This window comes from Metarhizium robertsii, assembly GCF_000187425.2.
Source record: "Metarhizium robertsii ARSEF 23 chromosome Unknown MAA_Scf_1, whole genome shotgun sequence".
NCBI lineage: Eukaryota > Fungi > Ascomycota > Sordariomycetes > Hypocreales > Clavicipitaceae > Metarhizium > Metarhizium robertsii.
The window spans coordinates 3,420,092-3,434,155 of NW_011942149.1; the positions used below are offsets into that span (position 1 = coordinate 3,420,092).

The 14,064-nt window shown below is 54.3% G+C and overlaps 6 protein-coding genes across 6 annotated transcripts; 3 read left to right on the plus strand and 3 right to left on the minus strand.

Annotated features, from left to right (window-relative positions):
• Positions 1 to 211: 211 nt before the first annotated feature.
• Positions 212 to 724, plus strand: MAA_02466 (uncharacterized protein; the record flags this gene model as incomplete). The annotated part of the gene is made up of 1 exon (XM_007820464.1): positions 212 to 724. The coding sequence occupies one exon, from the start codon at positions 212 to 214 to the stop codon at positions 722 to 724; it is 513 nt and encodes a 170-aa protein (XP_007818655.1).
• A 1,278-nt stretch (positions 725 to 2,002) lies between these two features.
• Positions 2,003 to 3,361, plus strand: MAA_02465 (uncharacterized protein; the record flags this gene model as incomplete). The annotated part of the gene is made up of 1 exon (XM_007820463.1): positions 2,003 to 3,361. The coding sequence occupies one exon, from the start codon at positions 2,003 to 2,005 to the stop codon at positions 3,359 to 3,361; it is 1,359 nt and encodes a 452-aa protein (XP_007818654.1).
• A 1,438-nt stretch (positions 3,362 to 4,799) lies between these two features.
• MAA_02464 (N-acetylglucosaminyl phosphatidylinositol deacetylase) lies at positions 4,800 to 5,836 on the minus strand (the record flags this gene model as incomplete). The annotated part of the gene is made up of 3 exons (XM_007820462.2): positions 4,800 to 5,346; positions 5,426 to 5,528; positions 5,611 to 5,836. 3 exons carry the CDS (start codon positions 5,834 to 5,836, stop codon positions 4,800 to 4,802), a joined length of 876 nt encoding a protein of 291 aa, XP_007818653.2.
• A 1,240-nt stretch (positions 5,837 to 7,076) lies between these two features.
• MAA_02463 (deacetylase-like protein) lies at positions 7,077 to 7,824 on the plus strand (the record flags this gene model as incomplete). The annotated part of the gene is made up of 2 exons (XM_007820461.2): positions 7,077 to 7,440; positions 7,583 to 7,824. The coding sequence occupies 2 exons, from the start codon at positions 7,077 to 7,079 to the stop codon at positions 7,822 to 7,824; spliced, it is 606 nt and encodes a 201-aa protein (XP_007818652.2).
• Positions 7,825 to 7,874: 50 nt separating this feature from the next.
• MAA_02462 (uncharacterized protein) lies at positions 7,875 to 8,630 on the minus strand (the record flags this gene model as incomplete). The annotated part of the gene is made up of 1 exon (XM_007820460.1): positions 7,875 to 8,630. The coding sequence occupies one exon, from the start codon at positions 8,628 to 8,630 to the stop codon at positions 7,875 to 7,877; it is 756 nt and encodes a 251-aa protein (XP_007818651.1).
• Positions 8,631 to 9,772: 1,142 nt separating this feature from the next.
• MAA_02461 (Cation/H+ exchanger) lies at positions 9,773 to 12,827 on the minus strand (the record flags this gene model as incomplete). Its single annotated transcript, XM_007820459.1, has 2 exons — positions 9,773 to 10,675; positions 10,746 to 12,827. The coding sequence occupies 2 exons, from the start codon at positions 12,825 to 12,827 to the stop codon at positions 9,773 to 9,775; spliced, it is 2,985 nt and encodes a 994-aa protein (XP_007818650.1).
• Positions 12,828 to 14,064: the final 1,237 nt, after the last annotated feature.

Here is a 14,064-nt window from a genome sequence, read left to right on the forward strand (position 1 = left end):
AAATTGTTTAACAGTTTTTTTTTTTTCACGTAGACAAGTTTTGCCCCTGGCCTTAGTTGCCAGGGCGTTATACACCACCCACTGACATATACGCATCACTATCAGACGAGAGACATCTACAAGAATCGGAGAGCGGGGCCGAGAAGGCAGGAGAAAAAGAAGAACAGGAAGAAGAAGACGAAGGAGAGAGAAGGGCGAGGAATCAGCAACCATGACGAGCACAAACGTCACCAGCGGCACCGCGTCGGTTGCGACCACGCCATCGACGACGCCGACGCCAACCTCGTCGGGGGGCGTGCCTACAACGTGGCCCTCGACCACGTACACGCTGCCGACGATGACGTCTTGGGGATCAACGCCAAACGGGTTCGGCGACTTCAATGTCGGCGACAGGATCTTGCAGCTCGTCACTAGCGGGTCGAACGGCGAGAAGATTGTTCGCGGCTTTCTTATGGGCGTTGCCATCGGCATCATTCTGGGCGGCGCGGTCTGCTGCTGGGTTCCGTGTTTCGGGAGAGGCAGGCAGCAACGGCGGGAAAGGAGGAGACAGCAGCGAGAGCAGGCCCAACGACAGACCCGTGATGAAGCGCAGCAGCATCAAGGCGGCCAGACGGACGGCCAGGCGACGACGGCAGCAGCACCTCAGACCGAAGATGCGCCGGCCGCGGAGAGGAGCTACATACGCCTACGTTGGGATCGTCTTCGACGGCGGCAGAGGGTTTAACCGGGGACGGCGGAATTGCGCTGGCCATGGCTGTGTGCAGTTCTGGCCCATGGGATGGAATACTCTTTAGCGGATAGGTTCTTATCAGTCACAAGACACGAGATGGTCTTTTTTTTTTTTTCATCTTCATGGTGTGGCCAAGGTTGGTTTGAATACAATGGCGTTTTAGGGCACTACGGGAGCGGATACAGCGTTTTAATGACACTCGCACGAAGACTTATACACAGCAGCGGAGCGTGATGAGAGCACTTTTAGGACATTACACGTTTAGAAAAGATAGAAAGAACATGTCAACCATTATTCAAAGTCGCTCGTGGCCCTGCCGAGCCCAGCAGATGGCCGACGCTTCCTGGTCGCGTGCCACGACAACATGGCCAAGGACACGGCGTGACATGTCGGCGGTGCTCCTCGTGACCCTTTTGCGCGGCGAGCAGCAGAAGTATAGCCGGCAGTACAAGCATGGCAAAAGGCTCGGGCAAGAAACAGAAATCCCAGGATACTGCCTGGGGAATTGCAAAAATAAAAATAAAAAAAGACATGTGGTGAGGCACGGGCCGCTGGCCTCGCCACATAAAGCACAAAGGAGGGCCCTCAGCCCCGACTGCCACGTGTGATGGATTCGTCAGAGTAAGACGATGCTGTCGGTCTCGAGTTCATGCCGTGCCCCGGGTGCGTCTGGACAGCGAGGCTGGAGGGTCAATGCCGTGAGGAAGGGTCGTCATGGCACAGCCTCGGAATGCGACGACGGACGCTCTGGCCAAGGCGCTGGGAGTCGGAGTCGCTGGTGGCGCAGCCCAGAGCAAATGACGTACTACTTAATGTATCAATCTTTTTTCTACATTGGCTGTACGGAGTGGCCCGTCAACTGGTACCTTTTCCTGCTTTACGATAGTATGTATGTACATGCGCTGACAGAACCCCACCATCAATGATGGATCCTGCTGCGGGTCACTGGTGAGCAGTTGACGTGCGCGGGCGGCTGCGCGTCAGTGTCCGGAGTCGAACATGCTCTCAACATCCCTGTCCATCCTGCAACGCAGTTGTGCTCTTGTTTCCATCTTTAGCGGCGAGAGTCGTCTCTCTTTTCCCTCTCGGCATCTTGGTGAGCTTGGTCTTTTTCTCTCTCTTGAATATTTCGTAACCTAGCGCTTGACGGCAACGACGCCCCTACAAACTACAACCATAAAACGCATACCACGCACTGCACTGCACGGCCTCATTTCCCTCGGACCAGGCAGAGACGTTGACGGGCACGCCGCCGCAAGCTTCGCGACAAAAATGCTCGACGATAACCTCCCCACGTTTCGACTCCGGCAATCCTCCGACAACCCCCAGAACACCCTGCTTTACTTCACACACAACGGATCCGAGCCCTCGCCCGAATACCTGCTGAAGCGACCGCTGCCGTCCGAGTCCCGGAACCAGTACGCCCTCGGCCTGCTCGACGTGAACCACCCCTCTGTGATATACGCCGAAGTCCTGCTCAAGCCCGAATGGACCCAGCCGAGTCTGTCGGCTGCCGAGCTACGGGCCCAGAATGGCGTTTCGACGCCGTTCCCCATGACGCCGGAGGCTTTCAACGTGCTGCTGTATAATCCGGACCAGAGCATCGCCGTCAAGCGAAACCATGGCAGCTGGAGCAAGTCCAACACGTGGGACCTTGAGGTCCCCGAGCGGAGCTTCAAGGTGCCCAGCTCGAGCCAGATCGATAGGGATACCACGCCTGCCATTCCGGAGCTGGCCCCCAAGGTGGTGTTTCGGTGGAAAAAGGACGGCCGTCTGAGCAAAGACATGACGTGTTACATGTCTGGGAGAAGTGTGGGCGGGAAGAAGAGCAAGGAGCCCGACATCACGATTGCCATGTTCCAGGCAGGAAAGAATGAGAGCGCCGTGACGATTTACGAACCCAACATGGCTCGTGTCGAGGTCGAGGACCGCAAAGGCCTCGAAGTGGCCCTGATACTGAGCGCCGAAGTCATCCGCGACCTGTATCTCGTCCCGCGGCAGGACCCGTTCAACACGACAGGCGGACCGGGGCCATCTGCTCCAAAGACGTCGAGGCCATCGGCGTCGCCGCCGCAACAGATGCCCATGGCGTCTGGGGCTCTGGGCCCCGGAGTCTCCCCCGCTGTTCCAGGAGCAGGCCCTCCGGCCCTGCAATCAAGTGTCGACGCCGAGACGAGACGTCTGCAAGCCATGGTGGCGGAGGAAAAGCGCCAGGCACGAGAGCGCGAGAAACGAGACGAGGAGGAGCAGAAGAGGATCCGAAAGATGCTGGAACAAGAGGAAAAGGAACGTCGCAGACGCGAGGCCGAGGTCGAAAAGGAGACGGAGCGTCTGCGCAAACAATACGGCGTCCCGGCACCCCCCACTGGAGGACCGCCCGGCTCTTCGCCAGCGCTTCCTCCACGGCCCGGTCAAAATCAGTACTACGCCTCGGGCGGTCTGGGCTCGGGACAACCGCCCATGCCCCCGCGTCCCAATAGCGTGGGACCTCCGCCGCAGCCGGAATCGTCGAATGCCGGTGGCAGGAGGAAGCATTCGGGTCCGTTTGGGGGAAGCGTCAGCGGGCTCTTCCATAGATCTGACGAGGACAGGCGGAACAAGGTGGAGAAGAAGAGGAGTGTGTACTTTTGAGACGGGCGGATGTATTTTTTCTTCTTCTTCTTTTCTTTGAGGAGTGGTGTCTGCATGGCTAGCGGTATTTTTTTTTTCTTGTCTTATTTTCGTCATTTGGATGGGTATACCTTGGGATATTTGTATGACGACTTGATATGAAGATGGTTTCGACAATGTCGAGTGTGTATAGCGACTTTGGAGATTTCGCAAGAGCACGGTATGCGGCGGAATTATACTTGGCGTGGCCCCTTTACGCTGGCTTTCTCCGGGAGTGTTGCTACCCTGACGTGCTGCCCTGTTCGGGATACTCGTCTCTGTAAGTGTTTGTGTTTTGTAGGCCGTCGTCACTGATATGTGTGATGGGTGTTTGCTTGCGGTGCTCGTCTTTCTTTGTTGGGAGACACGCCTGGCCGGTCTTGGCGACGCTGTGCATATGTATGAGGTGCTGCCGGCTGGGGGCCTATCTGTCGCTTGACCAGAACCTGGCGCGATTCGGGCCTCGCTGCGAAATTCACAACGGGACACATGGCTGGGGTGCGTGCATCACCGGGCTCTGGTCACCCCTGGCTGTTGTATCGTGTGTCTGCACGTCGGCGGCCCTTGGCGCCTGGTTCGTCCCCCGCCGCCGCGTCATGTCTCGCAGCTCAAGCGTGGGCGTCTTGCGCGGGGGGGATTGCGCGCGCCGCGTCTGGATGTACGTGAGGTCGCTGGCGAACATGGTAGCGTTTTGGCGCGGCAAGCGCCGTGGTGTTGTTGCGCGGGGGGGTTTGTACTTGACGCGTCGAGTCAAGTTTTATATAAATTGTTCGCGGGGTGGCATGCAAGTCTATAGGCCGTGAATAGCGCCACCTTTTGTTTTTGTTCTTTTGGAACTGTTGGGACTCGCGGCGACGCTGCACACTCCTGGCTGGCTGGGAACATTGGATTGTTGCGTTTTTCATGCATGGACGGCATATTCTGGACGTGAGCGTGTTGGGTTGTATTTCCGGGGAGCGCTGTGTGCGGTCTTGTCTGTGGGTGAGGAGGATACGGGCATGTCTCATGAGTCTGAGAATTCAGACGGCCAGCTTGTCCATTCTGACGCTATTCCTTTTGACCGATTTTGCGGGACTTTGACAATGAATAGACCTATTGGACAGGAAGCGACATGTAATGCAAGAGGTACTCCGTACTCGGGATGTATAATGTCGGGGTGACCTGGGGACCAGACCGTCGAATCATCCACCACGACACGATGGTATAACGTGCATTCATTTCATTGCTACATGTTAAATAGTATATAAATCCGACCTGGACAGTCTGATGCGCCGGTGTCGATAAAGATGATGCGACGCCGCGATGGCTCATTTCCCTACCTCCAAACGCCCATAGATATGCATGACTGCTCTGCTCCGTCCAAAGCAACCCGCTCTCTCTTCCCATCCCGTGTGCGTAAATTATCATTGGCCGTCTCCAGTCACCTGCTCTTGATCTTTTCCAGTTTCAAATCATTAATCAGCATATATCTGCTGAATGCGATATAAAAGTACCTAAACCAAACCATCTGGCTCCTGTGCGCCTGCGTCATGGCGCCCCATGCCGTCGGCAGCCCGCCCTCGCCGACGAGCTGGTTCATAAAGACGAGGCCGCCCGGGTGCGCCTTGTCCTCGTGCCGCACACCAACCGCCCACGAGGCCATGGTCGCAAAGACGTCGAGGAACGCCGAGTACTTTCGCAGAATGTTGACGGAGCGGAGCGTGTAGAGGTCGACCGGGCAGGCCCAGCCAGACTTGCCGCGCATCAGGGCGCCCACGAAGGCGCGGGCGCCGTGGAACAGGGAAATGTGGTTTGGGTGCGACGACACGCCGCTGCCGTCAAAGGTGATGAGCACGTCAATGTTGGCGGTTGGCTTGGCCGAGTCGTCGGCTCGCTGGCGGCCGAGCTGCGGCGCAAAGGCGCTGCACAGCAGAGTCGCGATTCGGGATTCGTCCCATTTCGCAGTCATGGAGTCGGGAAAGTCGGCGCTAGAGCGACAAGACGAGCTGTTAGCCGATGGAGGTCATTCCGAGGGTACCATGGGCGTGATCATGATGGAAAACATACGGGTTGTCCACTACGAAGACATCATCCTCGTCCCTCAAACCCAGGTGCATACCACTCTTTACGAGTTCCTTCTTTCTAGTCTCTCCAAGGCCGTCCGCGTTGCCTGCAAATACAATTAAAAAAGGAGTTGCGTTAGTGCTTGCTTGCGCCATTGGCTCCCACGAGGGCATGGAGGCTGTTCGTACCGGTGCTCAAACACAGAATCTTGACGTGGTTTCCAGTCTCGGGCCGGGTCAAGGCCAGGACGGTCGGAGCAAAGAACATGGCCTCATCGTCGGGGTGGGCAATGAGCAAGCAAATGCGCTTGTTCCGCACGGCCGGGAAGCGCGACTGCACGACGCTGACGGTGTACATGTACAAAACAGGAATCACCACCACCAGGGTCGCCAGAAGACCGAGGGTACGGTCCATCCCGGCGGCAGAGGGTTGGTGGTGATTTGTTGAGGGGGTCCGGACGGGCTGCGTTCAGAGAGGGTCGAAGACGACGAGACGGTTGAGCAGTTGAAACTTGACAGCGCGGAAGCGCGGAGGGGCGCAAAGGCTGCCGCCACGTTTGCGACGTGCAGGGAAAGGAGCTTTAATGTTGGGAGCTTGGGAGCTTGGGAGCTTGCTTGTCTTGCTTGTCTTGCTTCAATGGCACTCGAGAATGCAGTCGATGTCGAGGAGCCGGGTACGGCCACAACAACAAGGGAGCACGCGATAGAGTGAGAGTGGGCAGACGTACTCTGTACAATGTAAAATGCCACCTTGCGACTTTGGTCAACTTGGCCATTCCGGACCCTGTCCTCTTTTTTCTCTCGTGAGTCCAGGCGGCTGCTCAGCCCCTGGCTGGTTGAGCAAGGTCCGGTCCAAGGTCCAGCTCCAACAACCGTCAAATTGGACCAGACCAGACATCAATCATGATTCTGCGTGCTAGCCGCTTTCTGATTAGGAGCTTGTCCGGGGAATTCTTAGCACGGGACCAACAACCGCCAGGGGTCCAATGGATCGCCGTGGCCAAGCCCAAGACATTGTACAAAGCACGGAGAGAGTACTTGGAGAAAGGGGAAAGGAAAGGCTGATAGCCACGTACATACAATACATGCAGAATACACACAGTCAGTCATGGTACAAAGGATCAGAAAGCTCCATCAGCTCCATCAGGTACGGAGTACATAAAGTACCAATTTCTTGCATGAACCAACGTGGGTATTTCTATCGCTGTCTACTCCGTACTCCGTACTCAAGTACTGCTCTTCCCCCTGGCAGGCGCATTCGGGCTGGTGCAGCGTAATACGTACCACCGTTGGCATGTACATGTACCCCTTCAACGGTCAAGTATTGACTTTACTGTGGTCGTTTCTCGAGGTCGTTTGTCCGATGGTGCCGGTCCGGCGCTGCTGATTGGCGGTGCCATCTGTACAGTCCGCTGATGTCAGTGCCGCCAATCTCCCAGGCACCACAAGTTCAATCTTGAGTCTTGCTCAGCATCGTGCAACTACGTCGTCACGAGACACAACTTCAATTACTACTCCAAAGTCCCTCCCACAGTGCGCGCTTCCACACTTGATTGGCCAATTGTGCCAACCACCCATCCCTTGTCCAGATCAACAACTGTCGACCGATTAAGTTCTGCTGCCTCTGGGAACAGACATCATCATCACGATTCACCATGGTCAAAACACGCAAGGAGCGAGCTGGCAATGCCCACGTCAAGCTTCGCCAGCCTGATCGGTCTGGGCCAACAGAGAAGACTCTACTCGACTTTGCCCACGAGCAGAATTTATTTCAGCAGGTCCAACAGCGGGAGAAGGAGATGGCAAAGGAAAGGAGAAAGCAAAGCATCGCAGACGGTGATGATGACGACGGCGAAGTTCCTACCTTATCTCCCGGTGCAGAGCGAGCCCTCGAAGCTGCTTTATGGACCGCTACCATTGCTATGCTTCACTTCACCTTTGACGTGCTGGTGCAGCATCAGTATGGCCAGGAGATTAGCTGGGCGCATGTCTGCACAAGAACAGGCCGTGCCTGGCTAGGTACGATTTGCCCTTGATTTCCTCATGAAGCACCTGCATCGATTTTGACAGAATTAACTAACCTTTTTTTTTTGTTGCCCAGTTTTTCTATTTTTATTTTATTTCCTCCACCCATTCGAATCCGATGCTGTCTTGCTGCCAGGGCTGCCGGGCCGATATCAGCGGCCGCTAAGACAATCAATCTTCTTCATAATGGGCGTTGCGTCAGGATGCTATCTCATTTATATTTCCAACACCTATGGGTATTTGGCTACCATGAAGCAAGCACCGCCGCTGGGATGTTTGTGGCTCTGGGCTGTGGTGGAATTGGACCTCGTCTGGGGCTGCCTCAGTCTGCTGCTTGCTGCAGTCTTCCTCAAGCAAGGAGGCTACGAAATTAAATAGAGAACGCCGGACCGGAAGAGATGATTTAGGCTGACATTTGCCAATTTTCGTCATCTAGTGCTACTACAGATACACGGCGGTTTCCTGCGTACGGATTCGTGGTCAGATTCAGGGCTATCCAACCGGACAGCATCCCGACCATGGACGAGAAGTTGTTGCACTAGGGTTTCCAGACGGTTGTACTCGCCCTTCCGACTTTCGACTACTCCATCCATCTTTCTTGAATTCTCATCTGCCTTGAATTCTCCCCACTTCGTCCTCGCCTCCAGGTCACTCAGACGAGACGAAATCATGCTCATCTGAAGAAACTGCACTCTTGCAGTCAATGCCTCCCGCTGCCGCAGGAGCTCCAGCGCCTTGGTCCGCACCGACATCCAGGCCATGCCGACAGAGGGGGTGCTTCGCTGCCAGCTCGGCACTAGTGTCCACCGATCATCTCGATTGCCTGGTCCTCGCGGTGTGCTGGCCTTGGACTCGACTTCTGTCACAAGGTCCAATAGCCGTTGCTCTAGGTTAATCAGATCCTCCATGACAAAGGTGTACATCTGATATTCCCTTTGGCGGCTATGAGCACCACCGTCATGTGCGTACTGGACCCCCAATGTTCTCAAAAGGTCGCTGAGCCACGTAGACTCAGTTTTGTACCACGACAGCGAGGTCTTGACTCGGAAGTATTCTTCATCGCTGTTGCGGAGATAGTTGAGACGCGCGTATATTGCTGCTGAAATGGCAACGACAAAGGTCAAAATGCCGACAATGTTGGATGTAGTTGAGAGCGGCGAGTCTTGCTGGGCATTGGAGTCCATTCCGGCTGAGACCAGGCGGGACCAAAACTATTTGCCATGTGCAATGATGATGGCCAGGACGAATCTCACTGTAAGCTCGTGGCAATGAAACAAAGTGGCCGTGGAGCTAGTACGGTAAATAGCTGCGTTTTAACTCATGGCGTATGAAGGGGCATTTAGTGTCCCCTGAGATGCATGCACAAAAAGTCCATCTCGGCAAGGATCGTGCAGCGGCCAGAGGAGGTAGGCTCTCAGCTCTTGCTCATCACGTGACTTGATGTTGTTCAGAAGTACATACACATCTCGGCTCCGGGTTGGTAAGTTACAACGTAGATGCGTTTTGTGTCGTGTCATGAATATATGAGATTGTGGAACTCATGGACTGGCCCTGTCCTGTTGGGGTGTTTGGCATGTTGCGCGAGACGTGAGGCACATGAGCACAAAGCTGTGCCAAGGCGACAAAACAACTGGACCCGTTTACCGAGATATTGAGAAAGCAAGCCCATGTGAAAGACGGCAAGGGCCTCCTCGTGATGTTGTGCTCGATGATTTGATGAGAAGACTTGGCCAAATTGCGAACTTTTTCAAGAATGGTCTTGTTGAATTCAAGAAGGGGGAGGGACATTGGCGACTGCTTGTACTCGTTGCCAACATTGAATACATGGGATGTAGCTGCCAGCTGTGATACCACTATTACTATTGAGTTATGGAGCAGACGGTGAAGAGCTGGGTCTTGGAAAACCGTCCTCACTTGCCAACGACTGCAGGGATACTTGAGGCTATATAGCCTCTTTGGGGTCTGGTGATTGGAACAGAGGTTCGCAGACCTAGGGGTACTACAAAGAATCAATCGATGGTACGTACCTAGGTACGCAGCAAGTCACTGGCTCAAGTCATTCAGCGATTGAAGCAAGTGCATTGTACTACAGGATGATGGCTCAATTTGACCCCGCGCGTAAATATACATGTACTGATATAATTATAAATGCCTCGTATAAATTCGCTATGCAACGCGTATGCATCCACCATGTATGCCTAACCATCCTCATAATCTCACACTTCTACCGCCGCATGATGCAACCTGACCGTGAAACAAGGACGGCGAAAATATTCTTGTGAAATGAAAACATGGAAACAAATCTATACCCTCTTCGCAACACGACTCACGTAGCCTTTCTCTGGGGCTCTGCGAATCGAATGCCTTTCCTCGCGGGGGGGACTCTCTCCGTTCCTTCGTCCTCAGAGTCGCTGTCTTCCTCAGCCGCGGGGCCACCCATTCCCAAGGCCGCCTGGCGTCGGCGTCTTTCTGCAGGTGTTTCGCCAGTATCGTCATTTCCCTTGTCGTCGTCTTCAGCCTGACGGGTAAGGACTGCCAGCCGGCGTCTGCGCTCAACACTGGTCTCGCCTTGTTCCTCGGATGGATGGTCGCGTCGACCGCGAGGAGGCTCGGTGACTTGGGGTTGCTTTCGAGTCGGTGACATGGATACGGAACGTTTTTCTGCAGCACGGCTGCTTTCCCCGTTGCTGCTGCCACTGCCACTGCCACTGCCACTCTCGCTGTCATGTTCCCGAATTACTGGAACCGGACGCTGTGACTGAGCAATCTTGGGTTTCACAGGTGCGTCTTGTCTGGCAATGGACTTGAGGGCGTTTGAGGCGGTAGATTGGTCGATAACTTCGTTGCGAGTACCGGCGTCTAGCTTCTGAACTTCTCTGATAAAGTCCTCCTTGGTCATGCGTCTACCAACACCGCCAATGGTGAATCTGATTTTCTTATCGTCGTCGTCATCCTGCTGTTGTTGGGCGACGCTTTTGCGCCTAACCCCGTCACCACGTTGACCAAAGCCAGCCCAGCCAGGTTTGAATTGCGGCTTGTTTGATGATTCGACGCCTGCCTGGCCTTCTTCCGCAGCAGCAGCAGTATTTTTTTCGCTTGGACGGGCGCGAGCACCCAGGCCAAGATACTTGAGGCTTGCACCAATCAGATCGCTCTCCTGCCCGTCAGGCTTGGACGAAGGCAGCTCGTAGGTCTTGACGACCTCACCGTCTTCATCCTCGACAATAATCTAAAGCAAAAGGGTCAGTGGCCGCCACCAAACACACACACAAAGCATGGAATTGGCGCAGGGAACTTACGGTGTTGCCAAATTGGTAGGCACGGGCTGGCTCATGTCGACGATCGCTCTTGCCTTTGTCCTTGCGCTTCTCCAGTTCCGACGTGTAATATTCGCTCATCTTACGACGCCAACCTCCATGTCGCCAGCCAGACGATGCTTCACCCTCTGGTTTGGAACTGGCAGGTTGGTCTTCTTTCTTCGTCTTCGAATTTCGATCCTGTTCCCCTTGCGGAGTAGGCTGCATGTCGATCACGTCGCCATCTTCGTTCTCAAACACAAGATGGCTGCCTTCATCATAAACATTAATTTGAGGTGAGTGATCACGAGGAGATTCACCGTGCTCATCCGTTTCACCCTGCTTCTCAGTACGTTGCTCGTCGGAGAACATGGTAGAGTCAGTAGTCTCCCGCGTTGGCGACGATGGCTCCTTCTCTGATGCCTCGGTTTGCGAAGGTCTGTTAGGGAAGATGGCTGACTGGCTGATCGGTCCTCCAGGCCCAATTCCATCATCCCACTTTTTGTGTTTTCGTTTCCTGGATACAAGTGAGGAGGCACGACTGCCTGATCGACTATGTCCCTCCTCGTCTCTCTGCCGGCGCAAGAATCCTGTTGGTGGAGCAAGTGTGCCGGGTGGAAACTCTGGATCTTTGAGATCATCAAGCGAGGTCTCTGACATGGTCTTGGCCATGGACCTAGACTGCGATGATATTCTGGGCAACCTGTTCATCCACGAAGGGCCATCATCTGGAGCCGCGGTGTATGACATGGTCAGCGTCAAGGTGTTGATCCGCTTTCCTAGAGTGAAGACGGCTATTGACGACCCATGGATGAGAATGGACGAGATGACGAGAAACGTCACAATAGGCCATACAAGGTAGATAAGAGCAAAATGAGGTGCACTTGGTGGAGGCAATTCTCCCAAAGGCACTGGCTCATCATGCTCCAATTCCGCTCGTGCAAGAATGGCGACAAAGATCGCGCCGACGCCTATGGGGCCAAAATGTCCTGCAAAGAGCGCCTCTCTCCAATTCTTAACATCGGGAATGAATGGTTTGAGTGCCATCATAATGGGAATGCGGCGGAAAAGAAGAACAAATATGGCAATAACGACGAGACGCCACGCTGCCATACCGAATGCACCGTCGTTGTACTGTTCCCAGGGAATAATGGTGCCGAAATAAACAAAGTAAGTCAAGTTGAGCAGCAAGTCAATAACGTTGGACACATGTGACTCCTCCGTCTTTTCGCCAAACCATCCGTCGTTGGAGAAGCCGACACCGGCTGCAAAGCCAACCAAGAGATCGTCCACGCCGAGAATACTGCCCGAGCCAGCGCAGAACAGGGCTACGACAAAGTAGAAGACAAGAAAGCTTTCGCGGTCGATCAAATCGTGGGACTCGGCATACTTGATGCCGTGACGAGCAATGTAGCCAATAAGGAAGCCATAGACAGCGCCAAAGATGCACTCGTACAAGACGACATAGACGACAAAGTGAAAACTGACATCTCCGGCATTTCTGTTGTATTGGATGAGAAAGAGAGACAGGTAGATGAAGGGGAACGCCATGCCATCATTGCACCCGGACTCGGCAGAGAGAAGATCTCGCAAATGCTTCGGGACCCGTTTCGCAAACTTGCCTTTACCAACAACGGATGAGGCCAGAACAGGGTCAGTAGCAGTTACGCATGCTGCAACGACGAGAGAGTCAAGCCAGTTCAGACCCGGCATCATCCACCATACAAATAAGCTGGTAAGAAGCCATCCTACGGTCATGACCGGGACTAGAAGGAAAATGACGGATTTCCAGTGCTTCTCCATGTAAAATTTTGGAAGTTCAACACCGACGGCGAAACACTGAACGACGAGGACAATACGAGAGAATTCAACGGTGACAATATCGGTATTGCCCCAAGAATTGGGGTCAATAAGATTGGCAACGTGAGGTCCAAAGATGACACCGCACAATGTAGCAACGGTAGCTTCACCAATATACATGCGCTCTTTGATGAAGGAAGAGCAGAGCATGAACAGCGATGTAAAGCCACCAAGAATGATATACACCAAGTGCGGCTTGGTGATATCAAGTTGCTCCCAAGCCATCCTGGTGGTGGTTTGCGCGACCAAGGACGGGCTGAATTGGTGGTGTATTTGTCGGGATTCGGAAGAGTTCTTTTCGGCCTCAAATTCCTGAACCTAGGAGACCTAGTCACGTCCAAGGTCCTGGCGTGAAGCGCAAGGAAGGTTGCTGTTGCTTTCCCGGCAGAGTCGGCCCTGAGGTAGTGTTGACTCGGCGCCGGCCAATCGATCTCGAGCCGGAGAGGACGACGGTAGGATACATGCAGAGGGACTCTTCTGTCGAAATGGGAAACAGGAAAACGGCGTTCACTCTGCCCAACAAATGAATCGGCGCAGACTCTAATTGGTCTTGGCAAGCGATGTCGTCTTCGGTTTAAGACGACAAAAATGATGTCGCAACAAACGAGTTGGCACGGACGGGTATCGCGGAGTCGAGACAGATGCAGCAGATGCTTGATTCGAAGGTCAGAGGCAAAAATGTGTCGTCACTCTGCAGGCGAGATGGGCGAGGCCAGGGGACGGGACCGCCGATGGACCACAGAAAGCTCAGAAACAAAAACAAAGTCGACAAACCAGCGGGGCGGGTCTCAGCCCGGAGAATCGGAATGGGTCTCAAATGGTCTCCCGGTCGCAAGTGCTGTCTGAGTGGTGCGGCTCTTTGCGAAGTGACGCAAGGGCAGCCACGGCTTCAGGCGTAACCGTCTCACCTGATCCGTCGGTGGTGAATGGGAAGGGAAAGTTGGGACTGAAAGAGACCAGGATATGGAGAAGGACGACGAGAAAAAAAAAACCAATCTGCTGGCGATTACGAATTATTATGCATGCACGCACTTTGACGTTTAGAAAGTTGGTGCTTGCAAGAAAATGGTCCAGCCAAGACTTTTGGATCCATCAGATCCGGGATGAAAATTGTACGGCACGAATCAGAGTGGACAGATAAAAGAGTTTGGAGGCTGGCCAACACCAGAAACTAATATGGTGCCGGTTGGTGCTAACCATGGATGGGCCGTGACTCTGTGAGAGGCAACGAGATGCATGGAGCAACAATTGGGGGACCACCGAGTGGAGACACATGGCCAAGGCGTGCCGTGGCAGCGTGGATGGTGCTCTCGTCGATGTATTACGGCGCGAGTAGGGCAAGCCAGACGCCCAAGGACAAAGTTGATTTGCAAGTCGAGGCCGAAGTGTCACTTTCAGACCGGTTTGACCTCGCAAGGTATCACAACTCGGCATCCCGGCACGGAACGGACGGTACAGCACG